This window comes from Diachasma alloeum, unplaced genomic scaffold (genome assembly GCF_001412515.2).
Source record: "Diachasma alloeum isolate Michigan unplaced genomic scaffold, Dall2.0 Dall_scaffold_00178, whole genome shotgun sequence".
Lineage (NCBI taxonomy): Eukaryota > Metazoa > Arthropoda > Insecta > Hymenoptera > Braconidae > Diachasma > Diachasma alloeum.
The window spans coordinates 4,102,975-4,130,897 of record NW_021680344.1 but is presented as its reverse complement, the minus strand read 5'-3'; the positions used below and the strand labels follow the sequence as shown (position 1 = coordinate 4,130,897).

The window sequence follows — 27,923 nt, the reverse complement described above, 5'->3', positions numbered from 1 at the left end:
TGGTGTGATCATACATTTATTAACAAATTTTCCTATTACATTACCAGGACTTAATAATAAATTTCCAATCACAGAAATAAATAAGAAAAACCATCGATACAAAAACTGCACTGTCAATTTCACCTATTTTAATTTATAATAAAAATTACAATCGTAGATTTACGTTTTCTTTTCCTGCAATTTCTCGATTTTTTTACAATTCATATTTCATTTGACTCAGAAGCGACGAACTTCATTGAACATTTGTGTATTGCATTTTCAAAATTGCTGACACACCATCATCGAAAAAATAATAACAAAAGAGATAGAGACGTAAAAAAATAAACAGGAAGACGAAAACAAACGCACTTGAAAACAAAAATCGAAGGTAAAAAAATATACGATAATATGAAAAAAAAAATTACAACTAGTAATAAAAACTATATATATGGAGGGGGGGGGGAAGAGGAGAAATGTGAAAAACTTATTTTTCAAACAGCTGTACAGATAAACCGGTATCTTGTTCCATCAATGATGAAATATGTTAACATTAATCATTGATCTATTTTATGAAGTGCAGAACGGAACGACTGGACGTTTTCCCTATCAACTATCGGCGCTATCCTTAGATTCTCTATCTATCACCCGCAAGTATGAAATTATTCGATAAATAATTAACATCCTTACTCCTCGATACCATTGCTCCATTGTTCCAAATAAACAAATCCTCATTGATTCAAATGAGAGGTCACATTCTTAACGACACGTAATGCTTGATAATTGCACCTAAATTTTCCTAATTACATGAATTATTATCTTCATACAGTTGTCGACATTGGCATCAAACAATTGTTCACGTTTGCGGAGCTCTCGTCGATGCCAAAGCTATTTTGTTTCATAAAAAAAATTATTTCAATTTAAAATAACTACAGTCTGCCTTATTTGTCCCTCCTGGAGTCCTCGGGTGTCTCTTCCCGAACAGCCAGAACCATTCTTAACATAAGAATGGCCAGGACTTTGTCGAGGGGATCCATGAAGCCCCTCTGCATCCACTTTGGAATAGTGGTGCGTGCATGGGAGAACCCGAGCTTCTGGAGGATGTAGTCAATGCCATAAGGCTCGATACTCTTGCCAGCCCACGATAAAAGTCTCACTGTTGGCTCAAGATGCCACGTTTTACATCTGTACGAACGCCAGTCCTTGATGAACATCTCAGCTGGATCGAACTGTTTTCTCCTCCTCTCGTCCTCAGTCATTGCTGATGCTGTTGATGCACTTGATGAGCTCGAGGGTCCAGTCCTCTTGTCGTGGCTCTCAGGACTGTGGGCCCTTCCCCCTGGGCCCATCGACTGCACTCTCTCTCTTTCACTGAGATATGAAGTTATGAGATCGTGAAGGAAGAAGAACGCCTCTGCATCCACTGTTACGAATATGTGGTCCTCGAATTCAGTGATAAAACTGCACTCAACCAGTGGTTTTTCACCTAGTGAAAAATAACGAGTGGCATTTTAATGGATATTCTCTCGAGATCAACTACACTTTTTATAAAAAATAAAATCAATAAAAATAATTCAACTCTTCCTACTCCATGCAACAGAGCAACTATAATCAAGTCATTTCGTTATTTGAAAAATCAATTTCTGGAATTTTTCAGACAAGGAATCGGGGAACACTAAGCGTTTTTTACCATTTCCAGTTGTCTTCAGGTACTTACTATACAAAATATGTTTAGGCAGTCCTAAAAATATACAGAGAAAGAGAATTGCAGAGTACTATAAAGAATGAGCAGAAGTAGAAATGAAATTCAGTGAAGAAACCAATGTTTCATTTGTTTTCATCAGTTTGAGATGATAAAATTTCACTTGCAATCCAGAATTCAGAGCAAGTTCACAGATGTCGAATGCAACAGACACATTGATGAAATCAAAGTACAAATATTCTGTAATGAAGTCTGACGAGGAGACGAAATCACTGTTCCCTTTATTTTCAGCTTCATTAAAGAACGAAAACCACAAAAAATGATTGATCAACAGAGCATCAAACTCACCAATGACATCAGGAGTCTTAGCAGTCTGGAGATGTTCGGTTTTGAGATGCAGCTGCAACGAAGGAAGAGCGAAGATGACTTCCCTGCCATGCGAGTGCTCCTGGAGCTTCCCAGAGGCAGAGGATGTGCTCCTGCCCCTGGCGCCAGTGGTCCCTTCAGCGCTCTGCTCAGTCCTCTCCCTCTCAACACAGGGGAACTTGTCCACAGCATCGATCTCACTATTAGCAAAAGCGTAATGAAACCACTCCTGAAGGCTCTTGAACTGCGGAGGGAAGAGAACACTTCTGCTGAGCTTGCAGACAGTCGCCATGGAGTGATGCCTGGCATGTTGCTCCTGCTGCTGCCCCAGGGAAACCGTCAGAGTCTGAACGACATGAACATCGCAGGTGCTGGGGGATTCGACATTTGGAATCTCCTGTGCCTCAGTTGCGAAACTAATGCAGGGCTCCTTCAACGAAAACAGAGCCCAGTTTTTACTCTTGAAGTTGATCCCATGAAAACATGCCAAGCTGATGTTGGTTCCATGCAGTTCCATAGTTCCCCCAAGAACAGTTCCATTGCTGGGTAAAGAGAACCTCAAACTGCCGAGTTGCAGCCCAGCCACTTGAGCAAGAACCCTCTGCCAGTGTCTGTGATGCCTGGCATCAGAGAGAGCTGTCTGATTGATCCAGGGCCCCTCAAGGGTCGTCCTCTTCTTCTGCCCCTTCTTCTTGAAGCTGTTGGTGCTGGTTCTCTGCTTCGGCTGCAGCGAACTGAACACCCTTTTACTGCTCTTGAACTGTTGACTGAAGAACTCCTCTAACTTGTAAAACATCTTCAGGAGGTCTGCAGTCGTCGACTTGGAGATCATGATCTGCAGTTGGTCCCAACCAAGATCCCCATGCATGAAGATGATCGCTGGTCTTCTGGTGGGCATGAAGGCATCACCAGAGTTACTTCTACTGATCTTCCATTCGTCCCTCAGTGTGACGTCCAGAGAGGAGACCCTAGTCATGAGAACACTTGTCCCCATGTAGTCCAGCCTAAGTTCCAGGGCGAAGAGTTTCAGTCCCAGTGTGTGGTCAGGCTCAATGCCAGGCTCCTCCCTGATATGAAGGTAGGTATCGATTTTGCTGAGATCAATAGTTCCACCCACGAATCCACTCTTGGCGTCGAGACTCGAGCCCCCAAGGCCAATTCCAATGTAAAGATTCTTGTGTCCAGTACTTCCAATTGACAATCTTCCATCGGAACGAAAGTCCTTCGTCATCCAGGCGACGTTCCCCATGACATTTCCCATATTCATATGTACATTCAATTTAGTAAAGTTAATGGCAAATAGCACCAGAGTCTCCCACGCTGACTCCCTTATTTTAACCCCCGAATTAGTACTAAATTTATCCGACGAAGTGAAACTCCAGCCCCTCCCAATGTCCTTGAGTCCCCTGGTCTGCCTAGGAATTTCATTATCAAAACTTAATCTCAATTTGTCTCTCGTCAATGTTGGACTCGGCTCAGGAGCACTTTTAGAGAGCATATCCCCAGGGGGATATTTATCACAATGTTTCAAAAGGGATGAACCCATAGCTGCCTCCTCCTGATTCAGCAAGGGGCTGCTTTCGCCTTCGTAGGAAGCCATTCCCGAGCTCAAATCACCCAGGAATAATCTCCTGACGATGCTTCGCCTGTACCAGGCCTTTGGAAAAGCTAGAATTTCCGTCAATCTTCTCATATCGTACTTGAAGGAAGCAGAGCCAATGTCCACGATCGTGGAGAACCTGATGACAGCTCTGCTGGTGTCTCCCCCTTTGCTCAACTGTTCACTGTGAAACTTCAATTTTCTGCTTCTGGATAAATTGACTTTGACAAACTCAACATTGATACTGAGAGAATCCTTCCTCTCGCTGTCTGACAGGGGTGACCACTGTGTCTCCTTCAGCCCCGACTTCTTCCCACCCCCATAGGGATGGAATATGTAGACAGAAAAATCAGCGAGACATCCTGTCAACGACAATCCCCCAATAGCCGACTCACTCTCCCTACTTCTGCCAGAGGAATTTTCCTGATGATGATTATTCGATTCGTTGAACTCTGGGAGCTCCTCCTCGGCTCTTTTACTCGATGCCACTATGTCCAGTGATGGTAATTGAAGCATACACTCAACCCTCGACACAGGTAAACACGAGAACCTGAATGTCGATGGTTGACTGTGGAAATAAACGATGACATCAACTGGAAAACTGGCATAGACGTAGTTGGAGCTTGCTGCTGTTGCAGCCCACGAGGAGCTCTCATTCTCCATCGGAAAGACTGAGTTTGTGGTCTGTCCACCCCCTGGAAGTAGTATTTTACCAGGTATAGGCTCCAGCGTCTGTTCTAAATACTCAAGGATGTGGGGACTGATGATGGTCTCCTCTGGAATACTCTGAAGCGTGACCCACGCCAGCAAGCTAGCCTTCTTCGTCCCAATTTTCCTAGTTGGAAGTGACATTGGATTCTGATGCTGAAGATCCGGTAGCCTGTCCTCAGCAAGGGTCTTGGATTCATAATGAACCTTGACATCGAGCCCAGGAATGTGAAAAATTGACAAATCAACCAGGGGCACAGCACTCATGTGCTGGAAGTACCTGACTCGCGACCCAGTGGACGACGATTTTTCCTTTCCACTCAAGTGTTTTCTGCTAGAGCTCGGACTACTCGGTTGAAAGTCAAAGTTTCCACCCGAACACGACCTCTCCTTCTTCATCCTACTTATCAACTTCAACTCGTCCTCTTTGCTGGGGTCCTTCGTATGCAGAACGCATTTTCCGGAATTAATGAGGACTTTGACGTCGAATTCAAAGTCTATGTTGGGTTCCTGAGGCTTCTGAGGCACAATGTGAGGGGATGAAGTAGTTGACGTCTGCTCTCGTGCGAAAGAGTCGAGGAGGGGGGCATTACCCTCCATGCTGTCGTAGCTGGATGCACAGCTGCCATCAGGCCTCTTCCTCCTGAGTTCCACCTGCTCCCCTTCGATTTCAATCGTCTCCGGCCAGTCGAGCTCGCCCTCAGGCAGACTGAGCTCCGACGAGGCACTAGGAAGGGACGACTGACGACACATTGTGTGAGTATCACTGAATGTCACCCTGGGACCGCCCAGATTCCTCACCCTGAGTGAAGCCGATCGACTTGGGCCACTTCGAGGGCTGCTCTCGTAGCTCGCTGAATTAGCTGAATTGACCTCTGCATTGAGGTCCTCTGGCGACTCCAGCTGATGCTCTGGGGTTGGAGAGGGAACGATGAAGGACCTGGATCTGTAGGTATTCGATTTGGACCCTAAACCGAGTTTTCCTTTTATCCCAGAGGCCTTAACCGACTGCCTCCTGAGCTTCTGAATCATATCACGACGGAAATCCTTGAAGACAACTGCCTCCAGCTCCTGCAGGCGCTTCATTTCTTGCTCGATTGTACCGTGAGAGGCTCCCAGTGATCGCAGGTCGTTGATTATCTTCGCTTGCTCGTTCATCTCCTTCTCGATGAGTTTAGAACGCTTCTTTGCGTCGAGAGAGGGATCGAAGACGAAGGCCGGAAGACTGTCTGTCCAATTCTTCGATTTTTTAATCAGAATATTCTCCTGCAATGGGAAAAGACACTTCATTTCAGGGGATTATTAATTAACTTCTTCAAGCAAGCTTCGAACGAGAGATGAATCACAAATTTTGAATAACAAATTTTTTATTCATCTCTCCATTTAATCAAAAACAAAATTGATGACATGTTCATGTAATTGAATGGGTGCGGGTTAGATTAACGGCGAGATTACGTTACCAAAACAAGCTGGACACACACGAAAATAAAAATAAAAGGGAGACCCTACTTTTTTCTTAACCTGGCTAGTTCCAAGGTTTGGCTGGTCGACATCATCACTGTCGTACTCTGCTGAAGCATTGGCGTCGTCCTCTTCAGAGCCAGCGAGCATAGTCAGGGTATGACCCAGTGCCGAGAGCTGTTGTCCCACATTAGTGTCCAGATGAATGTCAACTCCCTCCATCTGCCATTGGACGTTTAAAAGCCACTTGGCGTTGTCTGCAATTGTTTTTTTTTTTTTCAATTAAAACGTTGAATAAGTGTCAACTAATCTCAAGAGGATGAACGAAATGAAACAATGAATGAATAATTTACCACTTGGCGTTGCCTGCAATTGCTTTTTTTTTTTTTAATTAAAACGTTGAATAAGTGTCAACTAATCTCAAGAGTGATGAACGAAATGAAACAATGAATGAATAATTTAAACATAAACTCACCAGATTTATCCTGTTTCTGTGCAACAGTCCTGCTGCATATCTCATAAGTCCCCTCAGACACGACACAAAGATTCATAATATTGCTATCATTCATATCCGGCTTCCAGTCGTCCAGAGAAGTCTCAAAGTCATCAGCAAACCTGAGACACAGTCCAACGAACCTTCCCTTGCTGACTAAACTGCCACTGCTGCAGGCCGAGATGCTGGCAGTCTCCAGAGTCACCACGACAGCCCCCCTGGACTCCCCATCGTACAGACCCCTCGTCATCCCCCAGTTGTTGGGTGGCAATGGATTGAGAGGAACACAAATGCCCATGTCATCGACAGTCAGCTGCAGAAAAAGTGTTCCCAGATTCTGCGAGCTCAATTGTGACGTCAATTGCCCAAAGGGCACCTTCTCGAAGACCTGTTGAGTTGCTGTCAGCACTTCCTTGTTCAGATTAGCTCTCTTCTCGTTCCAATATTCATAAGCATTTTTGTAATTCAACCAGACGAGAATGGCTTTGTCAATAGCCATGGGTTGAATGTAGATCAACGGTCTCTTGAGAGTTATCAGAACAACTTCGTTATCGGCCTCTTGAGACATCTCCTCCTGAAAGGCATTTCGCAGATCAACTCTCGTATTGAAAAAGGCAAACTGTTGGAACTCTGGCTCCGCCTCTTCGAACATCACATTCTTCAACAACTGGCCTAATGACAGATTAATATCCAATTGAGCTTTGCCGAATAATTTAGTGTGTGGATTGGGTTGTGCAGAGCCCGAGACATTCTGCACTCTGTTGGAGAGTTGAAACTCGACGGCACCAGTCTCAAAACGAAGAGCAGAATTCGTAGGAGTAGTTGCTGTCAGCTGAATCCTCTTCAATCTAATGACGAGGGAGAACAGTATTCTCTTCAAGCTCGATGTGGCAGTGGGTTCTTCGTCCTCTAGCCACAGAGGCACTGGTTTCTCACCCCCATAAACCTTCTGCACGACCTCGTTAACTTCCTTCATAAAGACCTTCTGCACGAACACCAGGTGATTCAATAAATCAGTCGTCAGGGAGTTCTCGAAGACCCCGATGTCAGCAGTGGCATTCAGGTAGCTTCCCTGCTTCAACACAACTCCATCGGCGAGTTTGCTGTCATTGAGACTGCTGGTGCCATCCTGAATGTACTCAGCAGACACATGAACCTTGGGAAGCTCGATACTAGCTTCTGATGGTAAATTAGCTTCAGTAACCTGAAGTTTCGTGGTGAAACTGAGCGAATGATGGGGCAGATCAATCGTGAATTTGGCTTTACTCCCAGTTGTTCCTGATGAATTCACCTGGTCCATTTTGTACTGTGCTTGAAGGGAAGGTAGTAAGGCAGCAGTGATGCTCAAACTTTGAAGAATTATGTGGAACTGCATGACAATGGGTTCGAGGAGGCTTGGTCCAGCCACAGGTTTCTCCTCAGGCTCTGTCTGCTTCTCCACGTAATGATGAGGACTGCCTGGAGCATCCGAGTCCTCCTGCTGCTGTCCCCTGGAGAGTCTCGAGGACGTTCTCGTGACCCTGAGCTCTTGAAGAGTAGATGACAACTGCTTGCTTCCCCTCGTCATCATCCCATGGAGAGCAACTGGATGCTGGGGAATGTCAATGTTAACAGCACCTATGGTGAAGAGGCCACTGTTTTTATCCTTCTGACGTCTCGAGACACTTGAATACAGCGCCTGACTCTTCCCCACTGTGACCTTAACAACAGTCTGTTGATTAGGTGCAACACCTTCTAACAGAACAATCATTGTTCTACCGATTTGTCCAGTCAAACTGCACTCCAAACTCGCTGGCTTGGATTTCTTCCTGCAGGTGAAGCTAGCGTGCAAACTCGTGATTTCAGCCTCCAGTTTGAGCCCACTGAGAGTCGCCAGGAGTCTCGTACGATGGATCCTAGCAACTCCGAAGATGATGAGTCTAGTCCTCTCCCCAGCAACGACATTCAGGTCCCTCTGAGGTGGCACTGGAGTGAACGAGTGATCGTTCAATCCCTTCTCCACGTCCTGATCCTTCGCCGTTTCATTCAAACTCTCGTATTTCTTTCCCCCCTTGTACTGTTCAGAATCAGCTGACAGAGAGAACCTGTGAGTTATCGTTTTCGTCTCTGGACGAGTGGCGTAGAGGTCCAAAAGGTAGTAGATTGTCTTCCAGCATCGTGGAGTTAAGTTGTTAGATGCGCCCTTGCATTTGTCTGAGATAATAGAAATTTTCTCGAGGCCTGAACTGCTGGGACTGGCTCCAAAGCTCGGGGTTATCACGCCCTCTGACAGGTTTATGTACCCCTTGACACTTTTTCCAGTGCTTCGGAATTTCTGGACGAAGCTCTGGGGTCGAGAACGGATGCTCGAGGTGGGGGAGATGACCTTCGGCTGGCTGGGGTCAAAGTCCTTCCTCAGGAGAGGCTCCTCCATTTTCTTACCGATTAATAACTGCTCCTGGATGTCTGAGTTCGAGGACAATCCTTTTTTTATGTTTCCATGCTCCTCGTTCACTGGGAGATTGACGTTTCGTTTGGGGTCCGGCTGCTGCTCCTTCAACTCCATCTGGGTTTCCTTCACGTTCTGGTACATGTTGCTGATCTGGTGGAGGAGACGAAGCAGTGGCATGTTGACTTGTTGGCTGATGTACCTGATGTGGAGACTGAAATTAACAACTGTACTCGTGTGCTTCTTCAATTGTCCTCTGGAGATGTAGAGGACATTCTGCCTCTGGATCATATCGTCCACTGTCATGTCAGCCATCTTCTTGATATCAATGTCTATTCCTATTCTCTCGCAGAGGAATGCTGGTGTCTCAGGGGGTATGTCCAGGGTAAATTTCGAGCCTTTCTTGGGTATCTTCGGGGGCTTCTTCTTGTCGGCTACTTTGCCGATCTCTGAGACCACTATGTCGATCCTCATGGTGTCCATTGTGCCCACCAGGGACAGGTTCGAACCCAGGGAGTCCAGAGACGAGACGTTGTTGAGGTTTCCTGCACCTATGGCTGACAACATTTGCTGTGGCATCACTGAGAGAGAGGACAAGAGAGGCTCGAAGATCAGGTGGGCGTCCAGGAGACGCAGGGAGTCCTTCATTGGGTAGAGGTAGGCCCCACTGTGCATGTCTGAGTCCTCTGTGTCGTCTGTTGTCATCGTATTGATCTTGGAATCCTGGAAATAGTTTTGTTCTTTTTTTTCGTTGGTTTCTCTTATGAATGTTTTAACGTATTCTTTAACGAGGGGGCAGATTAACTCATGCTGGATGTACTTGAGAAATAGTGAATACCTTGGCTGCCTTTTGCTCTGTGCGAAAGACCTAAGTGCGATGAGACAATCACGTTTCACATCAATTTAGAAAATTTTGAAAAATTCGTCGTTAGGCGCAGGAATTTTTTTATCGTAACAATGGGATAAAAGTCATTTTTCGAGGTAAAAAATCTTTTAATTTAACAAAAAACTGTCTTAATTTCAATATCAACATCGTTCACCTCTCAATAACAATCCTGAACTGCGTCAAGAAAGAACACGAAAAGGAAAACGAAAATAAATGAAAATTATCACTCACCCAATTGCCCCTCAAATTACTCTTATCGTTATCCTTGATGAACTCCTGCTGCTTCGCCATCCAACTGTACAGATCCTCCTCGGTATTGATGTGCCCCCGTGAGTGATGAATAGTGGGGGACGTCATGTCATCACCACTCCCAGTGCTGTGATGACTCCCATGACCCACGGAATAAATACTCGGATTGGATCCCAGTTGATGGGAGTGAGAGATGTGGATCTGCGGGGGTTTCTCTTCTCGCAGAGTTCCATAGCCTGATGGAAATTGGGCCCAAGAATAGATAATATTCCGATGGAAAACAGAAAATTATATTTTTTGTAATGAACAAAGTGCCAGTGTAACATTTATACTTGTTCCATCAAGAAGCAATCGAAACTACGACTCTGAGACTTTTTAGTTCTGAAAACAATGGTATTGAGAACATCACAAGGTGATTCTTCAAATATTCAGAGGATATTCAAGGATTTTTTTCAACATTTCGAAAAAACCTAATTAATAATTAAAAGGATAAAAACCTAATTAATAATCTAAGTGGAAAATTTTATTAAAAATATCAGTAGCGAAGTGGTAAGACGGTACAAGTCAATTTTGACTAGTGACCAGTTTTCAATGAATATCTCGGAATCTAAGGGAGGTAGCAAAATTGTTGTTATAATCTTTTTTGTATAGCCGATTGAGTGCTACAACAAATGTAATTACGAAAATTTCGCTATCTCCCTTAGATTCGGAAATATCCCTCAAAAACTCAACTGGGAGATGAGTGGACTTAAGGGGAGACTACTGTGAGTTTTAAGAGTCGTGGGTTATTGGAGTGGGACTTTTCATACGTTGAAGATCGATTATATAGATCTGAAAACGAGGAATTAGTGCAAACAAAAATTTTTTTTATTGTTCGTTTGCCCGAAAACGCTTAAAATGCTAAAAACAGTCCAGGGCCTCCAATTTTTGAGCTACAAACGATTTTTTTTTTCAAAATTTTCGGAAAAATGTGTGGAACAACAATTACGAGCCAGTTTTTTGGAATTCGACTCCTACATAGCTGATTTTGTTTTTTTTTCATGTAAAAAATTTCACGATTTGTGTAAAAAAATACAAAAAAAAAGCAAATTTAGCCATGTAAGAGGTGAATTTAAAAAAAACTAGCTCGTAATTGTTATTCCACATATTTTTCCGAAAATTTGGAAAAAAAAAATCATTTGTAGCTCAAAAATTGGAGGTCTTGGACTGTTTTCGGTATTTTAAGCATTTTCGGGCAAACGAACAATAAAAAATTTTTTTTGCACTAATTATTCGTTTTCAGATCTATATAATCGATCTTCAACGTATGAAAAGTCTCTCTCCAATAACCCACGACTTTTAAAACTCACAGTAGTCTCCCCTTAAATCGTTTTACCACTTCGCTACTGATATAAATTAACTCATCTGACAAATGGTAAAATTAACTTGAATATCCTAGAATAGATAATTCAATTGAGAAACAGGGCGAAGGTTCATGCAAAATGTAAGAAGCCCCTGTCCCCCCTCACGACTTACTGATGTTGTTAGGATCCTTGGGTTGACTGAACAGTCCACCCCCAGCAAGCAAGGGAAATACAATGCTGGCACGTGAACTCACGGGTACCTGAGTAGGTTGAAGTGACTTTCCCCTTTTACTATGTACAACAGGGGGTGATGGTGACGTTAATGAATCGATTTGAGGTACAGGTGTCGACAGAGGCGTTGTCTGACCCCTCGGTGAGCTCACTGGTACCGTCAGACCATCACCACAAGTACCTTCATCCCACATTCCAATTTAAGAAGAGAGACAATGACAATTGGCACGAGATAGCGAGCAATAGTGTCAAGTTGCAGTTGTTATTTACAGAAAATTGGCTGTTAGTTTACAATTTTCAGTGCACAATAACGAGAATACCATCAGCAAAAAGCTCTCGCCAGTTGGCAAAAGTCCGGGGTCAATAAAGTAATTGAAAAGTTTACCAAGTTGAATTGTCAGTATGATGAACATGAATTGATTTTTTTTCATGTCGAAATTGGGCAAATACCTGTCGATTTTTCCTGTCCAACTTTAATCTGCGTGTGCTTGTAAATGTGATCCGTGTGGATGAGCATGGCACACTCGTCAGTGACCTCTTGATCATCACCATCGCCAGCACTACCTTCACCGTCCGTCAGCAAATTCTCCTATTTTTTAAGCAAAGCCAAGAAGGAGAAAAACAATGTGATGGCGATACTGAGGTGAGCACTAATTAATGTTGTTTCAATGGTAATTAATAGGATTCAAGAACGACTCTTCCAGTTAATTGTAATGTTTCATTATTTAACTGAAGAAGTAAAATAATCTGCTGTTTAAATGATAATATGCGATCTTTAATCCTGTCAATCCCGAATCAACACTTCATCTTTCGATCCAAATTGCGTGATTAATGAAATGATAATGAGAAGTATCACTCCAATATCCCTGAGGTTTCTGTGAATTCAATGAAACTAAACACTCAACGAAAAATACTATTAAAACACTTATCTAATGTAACTAAACGCAGAGGCCCCTGTGCAAATGCTCACTTATACTAGATAATTTTGAGATGAAGCAAGCCCTCGTGAAGGCAAACTCAGTGTTGTTAAAATTTCGATACAGCCCCGACCAATTGTAAACAAAAATTAATGAATCTTACGCCTTCTCTTATCAATGGCATCCACCACTGGTTTTATTCCTACGGAGTGTCCCTACGAATTATTTTGTATTCAATTACTGTAATTATTCAGAGTAAAAGAGATCGTCTTCAATCCTCAACATCTAATTTTAAAATTGAAACAAAAATACTTAAAAACGGAAAAATCACGATGGAAGACGGTCCGTTCTACCCCACCACCTCCGACTTGCCAATAAAATCAAATAATGAAGAATAAAAAATAGTTTCTTACGTCATCAGGATCAGATACAGCGAACGTCACGTTGAGAGGCTTGACATGTTTAGTTTTGTAGTTGTGTTCCAGCAGAAGTGGAGTATAGAGAACATTTTTCCACTGTCTACTGAGAACGATGACCCCCTGCCTCAACGTCGACAAAAGTGGCAATTCATTTTCCCTCAGGTTATCGTCAATCGTCTGCAAGTCGCTCATCAAAACGTAGTGCTGTAGAATGGAGCAGAGCTGACAGGAAGGATCCTCCTGAAGAGTTTTAGCGAGTGGTGTGAGCCTGCCATATCTGCTCTTGATGGGCATGTGAATGCCCTGAACATCGAGAGCCTCAGCCATCAGACAAGCGACAATAGCAGTCGATCGTCTGTACATGCTCCTGAACATGTGAACAATCCTGATGGCAAATCTGTTGCTGGGGTTCATCCAGGCGTTGATGGCAGGTGAAGCAGTGCTGAGTAAATTCCAGTCCAACCGTGTGAAATCAATTTTTCTGGTGATTGGAGTTCTCGGTGGTGCTGCAAAATTGAACCAAATTGTCTTCAACTCAATGATACAAGAGACTGTGTTGCCATTGGCCATTTTGGTAACGAGACTTGTGGAATTGTTGGCTTGTTTTTTGTCCTCCTGCTCCTTCTTATCGTTTTTCGCGGTGTCCTCATCAGCTGCGGGGGTTGAGTCCTTCGTCTCGATCTCCTCGTGGCTCTTCACACTGTCAGTGTAAAAAATCTCAGTCTCATTTTTCTTCTCGCTCTGGCCATTCTCGCCCTTCTCAAACTGCGATCTCTTGACTACTTTCAACTTGATCCCCTCGAGGCCACACTCAAACATGATGAAGCCCAGTTTGTCCTCTCCACTGCCAACGGTGAACTCCTCAGTCGCCTGAGGAGGTCCTGACTGCTTGGTCTGCTTATCCCTGCTGCCGTCCTCAGAGGGTTGATGGAGATAGTAATCAATGCACTTTAAGGGCGATGAGATCCTGGTGCAGGTGAACAAGACTTTGGAGTAGTGGCCAGGAATAGCAGTGATAACAGCGTCTTTCAGGATCGACGACTCATTCCTGAGTCTCCTCAACTGCGAGTGAACCTTTCCAATGTTCAGGGTGATGATTATCTCCTCCTGCTGCTTCTCAGAGGTCTCAATGTAGACAGTCTCTCCAGCTCCAATGTCAGTGACCACAGCAGCCGATTGATGACCAGTCAAGAAAGCTTTGCTGATTTTGTTCACTTTCTTCTGATTCGGGAGGACTGCTGGCTTGTGGAACGTCTGCACGACTTCCCTCGCCTGTTTGTCGAGGTAAAACCGCGCTGTGACTTGATCCAGACAAATGGCAAATAAGGAGACACAAGTCAAGTCCCTGATGTTGTCGAGGGCCGAGAAGGATATGATCTCCTCGACGACCGAAGCCTGCAGCAGAGTTATGTTGATCTTCGGCAGGATTATGCTCCCCTGGACCTGCGTCGTGATGCTCTCCTCGTAGACGTTGGTCTGAAGAGCGATCTTACTCGTCTCATCACCCTGACCCATCTTGATGTTCCTCTCGGCGGTCGATCTCTTCGAACTCGTCTGCACTTGGCTCCAATACGACAAACTCTGATCTTGCTTCAGGATGTTGGCGTCCTCGACTCTGCCAATGCACTCGTTATGCAGGTGATTGAGAATGGTCAGGGAATGGAGATTGGCTAGAGTCGGGGTGAGGGCGTCGATGAACCTCTGGAGGGACTCCAGAACCATAGGACTCAACATGATGTCCGCGTCCCCCTTGAGTTTGACGATGACAGTTGTTCTGGATCCTGTCTCGTGCTGCACAGCGAGCAGCTCCTCCTCGTCCTTAGTCGTGTTATCCTCCTCGCTCTCTGATTGTATGAGAGCTGAGTTGTCCCAGAGGTAAGGATGGGTCGGGGTTTTATTGGAGGATCCTGCCAAGGGCGAGCCATCGCTCCTCGTCACCATCTTCAGCGAGGTGAAGCCCTCGCTGACAGTCTCGAATTTCGGGACGTACCTTCCCCCCACGTAGACAAGTCTCCCCTCTTCAGTCCTCTTGAACATTGGAGTTGTGAAGGCATCGCTGGCCGAGGGAAACGATGACTGATGCCAGTTGGAGCACTTGGTCTGGCTCAAATGGCTGACATAACTCGACATGAGTAATGGAGAGTCGACGATTGGCTTGTTCATCTGCATGTGGAGATTGACGAGTGTCATGTCCTCCTGGGAGGACACAGCTGAGATGAAACTGGAGGAGGACCCAGAGTGCGAGTCAGACGAGTCGTTCAGGATCTTTCGTTCACTGGGGCTTCCACTCTTCCCCTTCAACTCCCGGCTCTGGTGGACCTTCGGACTCTTCCTGGAGGTCGTGTGGGGCTTCGTTCTCTCCAGCGTGTGGGCCTTCTCGGTAACGGTGATATTCACGGCTGAACTCTCGACGATTGACAGATCGGAGGAGTATTTTTTCTTCGTACTGTCGTTTCTCACTAATGTCGGGCCAGCTGACGCTATTGATTGCCGAAGACTCGAGGTTCTGCTGCCAGCCAGACCGTGACTCGTGTCCTCATCAGCGGAGTAGAAAGCTTCTGAATGATTCTCCGAGGACATGGATATCGTCCTCTGGACTTCCTGCTTGAGTCTGTCTTCAGATTCTGATCTCGTGTAGAGGGAGTGCTGCGAGTCCGATGCGTTGACCCTGTCCGTGCTCTTGGCCATCGCCCCAGTCCTCAAGACTCTGAGGTCAGTCGTGACACTGGGAAGGGAGTGAGGGCTAGCACTCTGCTGGAGTAATTCGGTCTCTGTTGGCGAATTGAAATAGTCAACTGCCAATTTCGAGTCGGATGCACTGCTCTTCGGGCAGTTCTCCATCTCAGGAACATTCAGGATTGATTTACTTCGTTCTGAATTGAGTTTAGAGTCTGAATCGAGCTTCTGAGGGAGTTGGGTAGAGGGACTCGCGTCCACCAGTCTTGAGTACGGCACATCTCTCAGGTTCGAGCTTCTGATCGACGTGTAGGAGAAACGACGACTCAGGATCTTTCGATCGCCTGCCATTGGGCTTTCTGATGTTGTGCTCAACTTTGTGCTGTTGTTCTCCTCGTCTATTGCTGATGTTGAACGTTCTACACTGGGTTTTGAGGTCTGGGGGGTGTCCTGGAACACTGGTACTTTCAAACCTGATACTGGCTGAATTATGTCCTGGAGGGAGACGTCTTGGAGACTGTAAGGGGGTGTGTGAAAGACCAATTTGTCCTCGTGGAGGATTGACTGACCGAAACCCTTTTCTTTTCCCGAGTTGTGGAGTCTGTAATTGAAACATTGTTTTCATCTCGAAATGTTTCGTACCTCAACAGATCGACATGTCCTAATAAAACGAGGGATATCTCGAAATTCAGTAGCGAAGTGGTAAAAGGAGATAAGTCAATTTTGACTATTGACCAGTTTTCATTCAATATCTTGGAATCTAAGGGAGATAGCGAAATATTTGTTATTAGCTCTTTTGTGGAGCCGATTCAGTGCTACAACAAATGTCATTACGAAAATTTCGCTATCTCCCTCAGATTCCGAGATATTCATTGAAAACTGGTCAATAGTCAAAATTGACTTGTCTCCTTTTACCACTTTGCTACTGAATTCAATTCAGGGGTATCTCAAAATTCATGTGAAAGCTTGTTCACATTCATCTCGAAGTCTCATGGAGATTGCAAATAATTTTATTTCTCCTCCAGTGTGAACTATTTCATGTTATTTTTACTTTTTGATGCATTCATACCAGTTTTACAGCTGGCAAAAGGAGGAAAACGTGAGATTTCAGACCATTTTTCATGTGAATTTTGAGATACCCTTGTTCTAAAATAAAACTGCAATACTCTTGTTTCTTTAGGAAACTTCGAATTGACTAAACCCATTCATTTGTTTCCTGCCTTCTTAAAATCCCCTTGGTTTAACCCCCCAAAATTAATTCCTGACAAGCCATGGAAGTGGAAAAAAGTCTCGACAGAGATTACTTCGACTTTATCACTCGATCCCACGAGTATTACTCCAAACTCCCGGACGACGAGACGCGAAATTTGTGTGATAAGTGGTTGGTGAAGATCTTGGGCCAGAGGGTGGATGGAATTCGCGATAAACGTAATAGAAATATATTCATGATGCATCTGCTGACGCAAATGCACGCGGGCCAACTCACGGGGGTTTTCTCGAGTCCACCCGGTAGGGGAGACCTTCCGTCCTCGAAGAGGGTGTTTGACGGCGCGAGTGACGACGAGGGGGATGGAGAGGCCCAGGGGGCTGAGGCAGTCATTGGTAATTGGTAAAGAGCCAGGAAATGAAGAGAAGAACGAAGGATTCGTTCAAAAAATTGTTCACATAAAGTAATTGCATTATTCTTCAGCAGATGACATCAAAGAATTTTCTAATGAGAGATCAGCAGATGCTAGAATTTTCTCCGCCTTCCGGCATTTGCCGCACAATCGGGGGCTCTACGGGTTCATATCCCTGACCCTCGATCCGAAAGAGGAAGACAATTACGAAATAAATCCGTGCACGGTGGATGAGGCAGAGTTGGGGCACGCCAGGGCCATGCGGAGACTTCACAGAGGGAGTATCTTCACCTGCTCTGAACCCTCTGAACGTCAGATGGAGGATTTTTACTTGAATAATGTCGAACAAAAAATATCTGGGGATGTGTCCCAAATGTTCGAGGATCTGGCTGCCAGCTCAGAGCCTCAATGCTGGAAATCCCAGGAGCACTCCTTTCTCAAGGACTCGCTGAAGCAGATTGACAGGGAAATCAGGGGGGAAGTCAGTGGGGATCATAAGCTAGTGAGGTTTCTCGTGAGTCGATTGGGAGAGGATCTGAAGAGAGACCCCAAGATGAGGCATATAATGGATCTGCCACCGCAGCAGAGGCAACTGAGGATCTTGGAGATATTGCGACAGAAACTGGTGCTGAGGTAAAATCATGCCCCAAAAGTAATTAATTTCGAACATTTGTGGCCGTAATTTTCGTGACAATTCAGTAGCGAAGCGGTAAACTGGATCAAGTCGATTTTGGTTACTGACCAGTTTTTGACGAATATCTCGGAATCTAAAAGAGATAGAAAATTTTTGGTCATGACCTTTTTTGTAGAGACAATTGAGGGCTATAAAAAAGGTCATGAGAAAAATTTTGCCATCTCTCTTAGATTCGGAGATATTCATCAAGCCGATTTTGGTTACTGACCAGTTTTTGACGAATATCTCGGAATCTAAAAGAGATAGAAAATTTTTGGTCATGACCTTTTTTGTAGAGACAATTGAGGGCTATAAAAAAGATAATAAAAAAAATTTTGCCATCTCTCTTAGATTTCGAGATATTCATAAAAAATTGGCCATAAGTCAATGATCACTTCGCTCCTGAATTATTCTCTAATTGGGAAATTATGGGGAGTCATTTTAAAATAAGTTTCCTGCTCATAGAAAACAAGAAAGGAAGCAGAAAAAATTATTGACAAAGATGGAAGAGAGGATGATGCGGGACTGGGGCTGTTCCTGCAGAGAGGATGAGCATTCGAACCTCATGTGGACGATGGCAGTGACTCGACCGTTGAAGGAAACAACAATGAAAAGGCTTCGAGAGAACTATCCATCGGAGATAATACCAGTGTTTCTGGAGCTTCTGTCGAGCGATCGTCAAGCGATTCTGGAGAACGGCCTGGAACGTCAGCAGGATCTTGTCGAGAGCATGAGGGCCGAGGTCTATCGGGACATCCAAGCGCAAAAGGCTGCTTACAATAAAGCACGGGAGTCATACAGGTATCGATGTAAAAAATAAAAGAATCCACGTGAAAAGACATGCCTGAGATGAGGTTTTTATCGCGAACAGGGAGTGGAACGAAATTCTGTCGAATGTCGAAGAGATGATGTTCGAGGCTGGAACTGAAGACGGAGATAACATCGAGGAATCCACCCCAGATGGCTCGGAAAGTCTGCTGAAGGACATGATGGCCCAAATGAAGGAAACCGAACGATTGATAAATGATGAGGCTGACAGGGCCGACGAGATGACCTCGAAAATATACGAGATTAACTCGTGGAAGTTCTCCACCGAGGGAGACAAGTGCAAAGACTGGTCTTGGGAGGTGAAGCAAGAGGTGGAGAAACTCAAGATGAGTGTCTCTGAGTACGAGTCAATTATTCAAGGTCAGAAGCAGAGGATTGAGCACTTGAAATCTGGATTATTGTTGAAGTGAGAGGATTTGTAAAATTTATCAGATGAAAAATAATAGAAATTAAAGAGAATGAGAGTGATTGAATATTATTTCTATGAATTTTGCATCACAATCGATTAATTTTTAACCGCATTTTACCAAAAACGACCTTTTGAGTAGGAATCATCGATGATTTTAGAAATGACAGCGATTTTTTGAGAGCCAGTCTCGTAAACATTCTAAAAATGTAAATTAATCTGGGTTGTTATTGGAGTGAGAGGATTTGTAAAATTTATCAAATGAAAAATAATAGAAATTAAAGAGAATGAGAGTGATTGAACATTAATTCCATCAAGTTCGCATCCCATTCGATTAATTTTTAGCCGAAAATCATTAATATTTAGCCGCAATTTTGCAAAAACGACCTTCTGACGTAGTTATCACCGATGATTTTATAAATTATAAATGTAAATCAGCATGAATTATCATCGAATACTCACCGGTACGCAGCGATATTAATCCCATCCTGAAGATCATGATAAGTGGGTTTGAAGAACCTCGGTCCATTCCTGTTACCCCCGAAGAAGGCGCAGCCCCCAATGCAGCCGCACTTGGCCGGTTTCACCCCGCTCTCCTGCGGCCACAGAAACCACAGTCTCTTCGTCTTATCATCGTGAGTCTTCAGGTACTTGTTCTGCACCAGATGGAGATTGTGCTCAGGCGTGGGCAGCGAGATGGCAGCCTCGATGATGACTGGCCCGAGAGAAACCGATCCCACCTCGAGCCAAATATCCGAGCCATCCCCAGACATTCTGCTGCTGGTGTTCGTGTGAGACCTAGCACTCCCAGTGGTATTAGTGCCATTGGAACTGTTGTTAGCAAAGTGTCCACCAGCATAGACAAACTGTCTCATCAGAATCGTCGGCATGAGCCCCGTCACTCCTGATTTAACCTGATGTCCATGGAGATTGCAGGTGGAAATTCTGATTGGCGAGACCCACAGTTGAGTGGCAGTTCCAGCCTCCTGGAGATAGAGATCAATGGCATCAACAGCGACTCTAGTCATCCTGTACTTGATGTCCTCTGAGCTTGGACACCTGTAGTGACTGTCAGGGTCGCTCTCTGGGCACTGGAGTGGAGGCAGCCCATGGTGGCACTGATGGGGGAGTCCAGGGGGTCTCAGAATGTTCTCCTTATTCATGACCATGAGGACAAACGTCTCCAGGGAAGTGACTAAGTGATGAAGCTGGGGAGAAGTGATCTTCCCACTGAGTTTCCCCAACTGAACCTCGATCAGCCAGGCGTACTCCAGGGTCTCCTGATCCAGGCTTCGTCCCTCAGAGCTGAACATCGCATGCCCACGAACCTGAAGGGCAGACAGCATCAGGTGCCCCTGCGTCAGGTGTCTCTCCTTGCCTGATCTCACGACGTTGTCAGTCAGCAGCATGACAGCTGGCGACAGAAGCAGCTGGAGTTCAGTCTCCCTGAAGCCCTTCTTGAGCTCGAATCCGAATCTCTCGAGGAGAATGACAGGACAGGGTGGATCATTCTCGTTGCAATTCTTCACCAAGTGCCCCTGAATGTCGTGCATCGTAATCCCAACTGTCACTTCAATTGGTCGATAGTGCCTGGGGTCAAAGGGTTTAGGGGACTTTGTGTCTTCATCCTCGACAGATGCCTCCACAGAGCTGTTCTGATTGTCTCTGTCCTTGCTGTTTCTCTCTGAATTCTGAACTGGCCGACTCTGCTGCATGTCGGTGAAGGCCTGATAATCCCCGAAGATGTTCTCCTTCAAATGCAGAAAGTTCTTGATGAGGGATCCGTAGATGATCAGAGTCGATGGCCCGATCTCCAGTTCCAGGGAGACTTTGTCAGATGCTATCGACTGGGGATCGAACTTCTGACTTCCATCCTGGGTCCACTGAAGTCCTGGCGACTTCCTGCACCGGGGGATTCTCATTGGTGACAAGAGTATCTCTTCCTTCTCTGGGGTTGTTATGTTGGCTTGTGGTGTTGGACCCAGTGGAGGGCAGGGGTGGTAAGTGTAGTGAATGCTGATGGCAACGATGGGAACACTCCAGCAGTCGATCCAGCCGAGGCCCTTCTGGCAGACGTTCCTCCACTTCTTCTGCTTCGTCAAATCAGATAATTGCTTGCAGCTCCCATCCCTCGTCATGATTTTCGCATTCTTATCCAGTGCCAAGAGGATAATTCTGCTTGTATTGACTTCAGGTAGATACAGAGATAAATCAACACTCTCGCCTTGGATCCAAAAGCCCAGGGGAATGGTGACTGGGAGAAAATCAACAAAAGGCAGGCTGAATGAGAGTTCGAAGAAATCCCCACAAAATGCGATGTGAGAGTTCTCCTGATTCTGGGAGGAACAGTCGATCCAATTGTACTCATTACAAATAGTTATCAACTCAAACTCCTTCAGCAGAAGACTGAATTTCCAAGTGTAAGGGACGAAATGCAGAATGTCAGGTCTTGCTTTGCTCGCCCAGTCGTTGATCATGTCTTGAAAGAACTCTTTGTGTGAATAAACTAAATTCGCTGTTGCTTTGCATCCAGTTAAATTCAATGTCCACTCCTGATGATCATTCCATCTGATTGGATAATGACACTTGACTCCAAACTCCAGTGTTTCACTCTCAACGAGACTTCTGTATTGAAGGCTGGTGGTGGCCTCGAGGTGCAGCAATTGCCCAGTTATTTTGGTGGTGTAACCATCCTGAAGGACAATCCAGGGCATCGTCACCTCTAGATAAGAACCAGGTCCGACATTAACATGAACAGCATTGGTCTCCCTGTTCTTGCTGAACAAAATATCGACAGTTGCTTCGTTGAGAGTCGACAGCCTGATGTCAAAGGACTGGACCTGTCTCTTGTCCCCAGGAGAAGGGGCTTTGGTGACCTTCAGTGGCTGATAGTCATTGGGAAAAAAGAACTTGAAGAGATGCTCGCGTTGTCTGTCTGCCCAGGGCCCGTAGGAGAAGTCAGTCCCCTTCCCACACTTGACGTCAATCCCCCAGATGGGTGGCATTGCCTCCACCATGTCCCCATTGGCGAGCCTGATCATCTCAGGATGCTCAGGGACGACCCCAGGCTCGTCCATGTAGTAATAAACCTCCATGTTGTTGGAGCTCAGCACTACGAAGCCCTCCCCCATGTACCTGGGTGGATCATCAACCATCCCCGTGTACTTAGGCGAGGGTGCGAGGATGACTTTGAAGTTTTCAGCCTTGCATTTGGTGAAATGCATGAAGTGATCGTGTCTAGATGCTGCTGGCTTCGTTGAGTAAACAAAGTGAGCTTCTTCGACAGTCAACGACAGAGTTGTTGGGACCAGACGATTGCCAAAGACCAGTCTTCCAGTGCAGACATCCAGCTTTATAACTGGAATTAAATCCCTCCAGGTTCGGGCTATGACGTGGGCCTCCTGTTTCCTGATGTTCTCCACGTGCCTCGAGACGTCCATTGCGTTTATCTGCTGTCGGAATTCGTTGGCTGTGTTGTTTATGGACTCTGAGTCCTTCTCGTTGATGTTGTTGGCGTTGTGGTTGTCCTCGTCTGGGAACATCTGCGGGGACAGGCCGAATGTCTCCTCCAGGTGGGCGTAGAGTTCACATCTGTTGTAGACGTGGAGCTCGAAGCCATTCAGCAGGACTGAGAGTCTCGTGTCCGAGTGGGAGAGATCTTCAGAGACATCCTTAGGCACGTAACTCCTCCACCATCTGAATATCAACCAGCCGTCCTGGATCCTCAGGCTGTAGTCCGTTGTTATGTACACGATATCTCTGAACATTATTTTTCCACTCAGGGCGCTCAGAGTGAAGGCACCCACCTTCACGTAGCCGTCTCGGATTATGAAGCGATTGAGCAAACGTGTCAGGATGAAACCGATGACACGAGAGTTGTAGTACGTTATGTAGATCAACCAGGAGATCGCTGAGACTAACGAGCAGAGGAGGTAGATGAAGTTACTGTCCATTTTGAGGTCGTCCAGGATTACGTGGTCTGAGTAGTTCCAGTAGGAACTCGCTGGCTCCAGCCCCGAGAAGGAGGGGTGCGTGGCGTTCACGAAGTCCTCAGCCATTTTTCGAGTTTAAGTTCTTTTTGCTTAGAAGTTACGGGTCGAAGAGCTTTTCTCGCCTCTCATGTCTGCCTGAAATAATTGAAAAGTCATTGAAAGGTGTTTTTCACGAGGGTCCTCAATCGTCGATATCCTCTGACTGAGTGGAACTATTTGAATGAGTCAAATCTCGTTTTGAAGCTTAAAAAAATACCTTCAAAATGAGGAAATAATCGGGAATTTTCACTCTGGCGTTCTCAAGTTATTCGCGATCAAAGACGAACTGTTTCGTCGTAATCGTTCTTGATTCAGTGTTTTTGTAATTATCAGTCTATTTCTTCAGTTCGAGAACGAAAGATTGAGTGCACAATTACGTTTGTTTACCACTGCGACTGGGAGTAGCCGCGCGATGTCACCAATAATAAAAAAATGATGAGTGGATGACTAAGCCCAATGATTCGAGCGACATTATATCAGTCCCCCAGAGACTGATTGCGCGTGAATTCGCTGATTGTTCTTCGTGAATCGTCGATGGATTGATAAGTGACAGGTGATAATTGGCGGAGTTATGTGTACAGTAGCCCTAGGAGTGTGTGTTGGTGCTCTAAAAGCAGAATTTCGTACGAATTTTTCTATCTCACCTGTTCATTTCGCCCCCTATTATCGCACATTGTCGTCAGGACTCTTCCACTGTTGATGATTATTCCGTTGATTTATTGAGTTTGGACTCATGTCAAAGGACCATTGTCGCGTGCGAATGTTGTACCACGGACACTGTCATTTTTTCGCAGTTTTGCCGATCAACTCTACACAACTACAAATTCGCCATTGATTACAACGGAGTAGTCGTAAGCAGACAACTTCAGAGAGGTTTTCTGACTGCGTGAAGTTGGTTTTTGAATTAGGGGACGATGGGGTAAAATGGACACTACTTTTTTTCAAATGCTAATGACTTATTGAATTGTTAGGGAAGGGTGGGGTAAAACGGACACTTTAGATTTCTTTTTAATTATTCATAACTCAGGAACAAATTCATCAATTGAGCTCAGTTTAGGCTCGTCACAAAGGGAAAGAATTGTTCTTTGTATTGAAAAAATTATTAAATTTTATCAACATTTCAACCCCTCATTAACATTTTAAAAAAAGTCAAAAGTGGCATTTTTTTTTCAATAAAAAGGGCAATTCTCCCCCCTTGCGATGAGTCTAGACTGAACGCAATTGATAAATATATTTATGAGTTACGAATATTTTAAACAAAGGGAAGTGTCCATTTTACCCCACGCTCCCCTCCCCTAAAGATATCGAGATACTGAAGGAAAAAAAATTGAGGAGGAGAGGTAAGCATGCTCAAGGGAATTCCACAATGAACGTTTGAAATTGTTACGAACAATCATCCAACAGTTTTTTTTATCAATTTCATAAGTACAAACGTTGGGTTCATTAAGGAATCCCTTTTTGCCACCTCCAAATCCACTCTAGAATGCTCGAAAGATGCTTCAGTTCATTTATTGGTAAATGTAATTATTTATTCTCCAAATAAACGAAAAAAAAAAACGTAATGTTAATATTAAAAATTACGAAAAAGTTTCATTAAAACAAAACTATCTGTCTTGATTCATCGATTGATCAGCAAATATTTTGTCAAGTAGTTGTGCACAAGCTTGGGCTTCATCAACCGCTTCCTCGGCTCTTAAATCAGCCAGGTGACGCTCCAGGGTCTGCTTGAGGCAAAATTCAGGCCTCCGACACTCTCTCAAGGCAGGGAGATTGTTGTTGAGGGTGAGACTGTTCAGAATATCCAACAGGCGATCCCTAAAATCGAGAAAGAAATACGTATGACAGATTACCCTTGCTTATGTTTCATTTTTAATATTTCAAAATTGGTGATTACAAGCACGAAACACTTCAACAATGAAAGAATGTCAATCAAATAGTTAATTAAGTAATTAGTGCGAGTGGTGTGCCTTACCTCGTGTCAGGGAAGACATTCGACATTGATAATAACCCAGCAGCCTGATCAATCAATCCCATTTTAATCAAATTCGACCGAATTGCGTGTGCATTCTCTTTATTGCACAGTGCGGAGAGTAAAAATGCCGATTTAATCTGCAGTTTTTCCACTGGACTCTGGAGTGCTCTCATCAATACTGAATATCCATCATTAACGTCCATATATTTTAGAGCAAGTGCATTACCCCTGACAATGCCTAGAATAAAAATCAAGGGAATGAAGTATTCTATTGCATTCTATTTGTCTACTTCAAATGGCCAAAAATTTAATGGAATGCAGGGATAAAAAATGGATGAAAAAATAAGAGTTGCATGGAGTGCAATAATAAAAATTGAAATTTCAGTCAAGTTGACTCACAAGAAACAGCATAAAGTGACTTGATCCTCGCCTGATCCGAGGGATCAGAGTCGACCATTCCCAGCAGAATAGGCATGAGTCCCATCTCAAGAATTTTATTCTGACAGAACGGATTGTTCTGCGTCAACTCAGCTATTATGTCAGCGGCTTTCCACCTGATGGATGCATGAGGTGAGTTCAAGCATGGACCGAAGATGGAGAAGCCACCGATTTTGTAGAAGTCGTTTGCAATGTCTATACTGTCGACGTATTCAGCTATCACCTCCAGGGCATTTTCGTATTCACTTGGATCGTCCTCTGGACGAAGTTCCATTACATTTCTCAGGGTCTTTATCGACTTCTGGAGTTCTTCGACGACGTTCACTGTCAGGGATGCTAATGCCTCGTTCAGAAACTTTTTGCTCTTTAAATTAAGAAGACATCAGATTATGCGAAGGTTTTTATTCGTTATTGCGTGGGAATTACCACTGTTTCGCTTTGAAATTTATGAATTTGGGAGAATCATGCCCCAGGAATCCAGTATTCAATGAATTCTCCAGTAAAAATAAACATTTTACATGAAAATTTAGTACCTCTTCGTCCATCGGAGTGAAATGAGTGTTCTGAGGTGCATCTTCAGCCTTCGTAGCCTCCATTGCGAATCTCAGGAGGCCCTGGAGATTCTCAGGCTGTCTCGGTTGATTCTCCACTGGACGAATCGGCCCAGAAGCTCTTGCTGCCTCAATGGACAGAGGCCTGCTGCTGCTGGCATTCTCATTCTCTGGATTTTTATTCGATTCTTTATTTTCACTGAAAATAAATTAAATCATAAATATTTTCTAGCTGTATTTGGAGTCGTTGAGGCCTCGAATCCACCAAATATGGGTATCAAGGTGGCATCAGTCATGGGTGAAGGCGAAACAAACAGATCAAGGTCGACTCTTTAGATGACAATAACAAAATAAAATAAAGTTGTAAATTTCTTCGATTATTTATTAACCAATTTACCTGTTCATTGCGTTTTCTTTGTTTCTTCGTGACTGCGATGTTCCCATGAAAAAAAATCAGAACCTTTTAGCAATTTCCTAGCAGTTCATGACAGGGCGAATGATCTTTTAGGGCAGGTGGGGAATTTCAAACTATTACTCACAGATAAATAATTGAAGTAATCAATAATTACGTGGAGATGAATTTATTCTCTTGATATCAACACTATATTTTACTTTGTCTGCACGATTTACAACGATTTACTACTCGACATGTATTTTTGAGGTTCACTCGTTCATCATTGAAACTGAAGAAGTCTTGGAATCATCCACACGCAGCGCTGCAGGCAGTTGAAGTTGAAGTGTTGTGACAGGCATTGACATTTCGTGTTGTTTTGGAGCAAAAAGTGGAGTAGAATGCCTGCCCACGAGGATGATCCTTACGCCCAAGTGTCCAGGACTACTCTGAAACTAAAGAATGACGAAACTGTCAGCAAAAAGTGAGTGACACTCCAGATATTTGAGTATTGATGCATCAAGAAATTCTTATAGGTTAGAAGTTGTTGATGGCACAGTTTAATTCCAGCAATTAGTCAACAAATCAATAATTAACAATGATTTGATAATAATTAACGATGAATTATCATCTCAAACGTTTCACATTTCTTCCAGAAAAAAACGAAAACAAGAGAAGAAGAAAAAGCTGGTCGAGGTATCGAAAATCGTAGAAGAGGAGGAGCAGCCGAAGCACGTCGTCCAGAGGACAAAAGCAGAACTGGCGTTCTTGAAAATGCAGGAGAAAATGGTGACAATTATCTCTGTTAACATCGATCAATCACCCTGGAGGGTTTCATTGAATAAAAGAATAATAATGGATCGTTTGTCCACAGCAAACTGAGAGGATCAAGCAGAAGGCATCGAAGACCCATAAACAGAGGGTCGAGGAGTTCAACAGACACCTCGACAGCCTCACCGAGCACTTTGACATCCCCAAGGTCTCCTGGACGAAATAATCAACGCAATTTATCATTAATCTTTATTATTATCAATTTATTGCATTAGAGTATCTCGACGTTTATAAAATAATGAACATTAATTTCATTCTCAACGAGTTGATGATCGACAGATGTGTCTGCTCCCAATAAAAAAATTGTAAATATTCAACAAATAAAGTACAAAATATCTCGCAATATCTGTCATTTTGTGCTTCATGAGATTCAATATCCAAAGAACAATGTAAAAATATATGAATGTAAGGCACGGATATTTGAACATTTAAAAAACATCCCCATGAACAAGTCGCCTATAATTTCTACAAATGGACGGAATGAGTCAATCATCTTAAAGCCCGGGTGTACTATCTTTCGAATGTTATCTCGATGTTTTTTTTTATCTTTCGTTTTCTGAAATTGTCAATTGAGTGCTGCATCATGCAGAAGTTTTGAAAAATTATGAATGAATAATAAAAAAAAATTAGAAGAAATTCTTAATTTTTTTAAAGAGCTTTGTTAATATATATACAGAATAAGTTGAATAACAAGAAAGTGGCACAGAGACATTTATTACGAAAAAGGC

At 44.1% G+C, this 27,923-nt stretch overlaps 3 protein-coding genes across 6 annotated transcripts; 1 reads left to right on the top strand and 2 right to left on the bottom strand.

Annotated features, from left to right (window-relative positions):
- On the bottom strand, positions 1–23,851 carry LOC107039304 (transmembrane protein KIAA1109). 3 transcript variants are annotated; one of them, XM_015258862.2, is made up of 12 exons: positions 23,657–23,851; positions 19,444–23,108; positions 12,774–16,056; positions 11,894–12,032; positions 11,385–11,624; positions 9,852–10,105; positions 9,573–9,602; positions 6,289–9,457; positions 5,862–6,070; positions 2,027–5,618; positions 1,694–1,717; positions 1–1,462 (listed from the first exon to the last, which is right to left on the bottom strand). In XM_015258862.2, exons 2-12 carry the CDS (start codon positions 23,037–23,039, stop codon positions 918–920), a joined length of 15,081 nt encoding a protein of 5,026 aa, XP_015114348.1. In that variant the 5' UTR covers positions 23,040–23,108; positions 23,657–23,851; the 3' UTR covers positions 1–917. The 3 variants fall into 3 exon arrangements, with proteins under 3 accessions (XP_015114348.1, XP_015114364.1, XP_015114356.1); XM_015258878.2 differs by having other exon boundaries at positions 5,874–6,070; XM_015258870.2 differs by lacking the exon at positions 9,573–9,602 and having other exon boundaries at positions 2,027–5,636.
- A 654-nt stretch (positions 23,852–24,505) lies between these two features.
- LOC107039344 (hsp70-binding protein 1) lies at positions 24,506–26,680 on the bottom strand. 2 transcript variants are annotated; one of them, XM_015258911.2, is made up of 6 exons: positions 26,513–26,680; positions 26,371–26,433; positions 25,956–26,172; positions 25,384–25,786; positions 24,985–25,222; positions 24,506–24,827 (listed from the first exon to the last, which is right to left on the bottom strand). In XM_015258911.2, the coding sequence occupies exons 2-6, from the start codon at positions 26,415–26,417 to the stop codon at positions 24,617–24,619; spliced, it is 1,116 nt and encodes a 371-aa protein (XP_015114397.1). In that variant the 5' UTR covers positions 26,418–26,433; positions 26,513–26,680; the 3' UTR covers positions 24,506–24,616. The 2 variants fall into 2 exon arrangements, with proteins under 2 accessions (XP_015114397.1, XP_015114402.1); XM_015258916.2 differs by having other exon boundaries at positions 26,371–26,402.
- On the top strand, positions 26,408–27,760 carry LOC107039355 (protein FAM32A-like). Its single transcript, XM_015258925.2, has 3 exons — positions 26,408–26,848; positions 27,021–27,153; positions 27,239–27,760. The coding sequence occupies exons 1-3, from the start codon at positions 26,766–26,768 to the stop codon at positions 27,359–27,361; spliced, it is 339 nt and encodes a 112-aa protein (XP_015114411.1). The 5' UTR covers positions 26,408–26,765; the 3' UTR covers positions 27,362–27,760.
- The last annotated feature ends 163 nt before the right edge of the window (positions 27,761–27,923 follow it).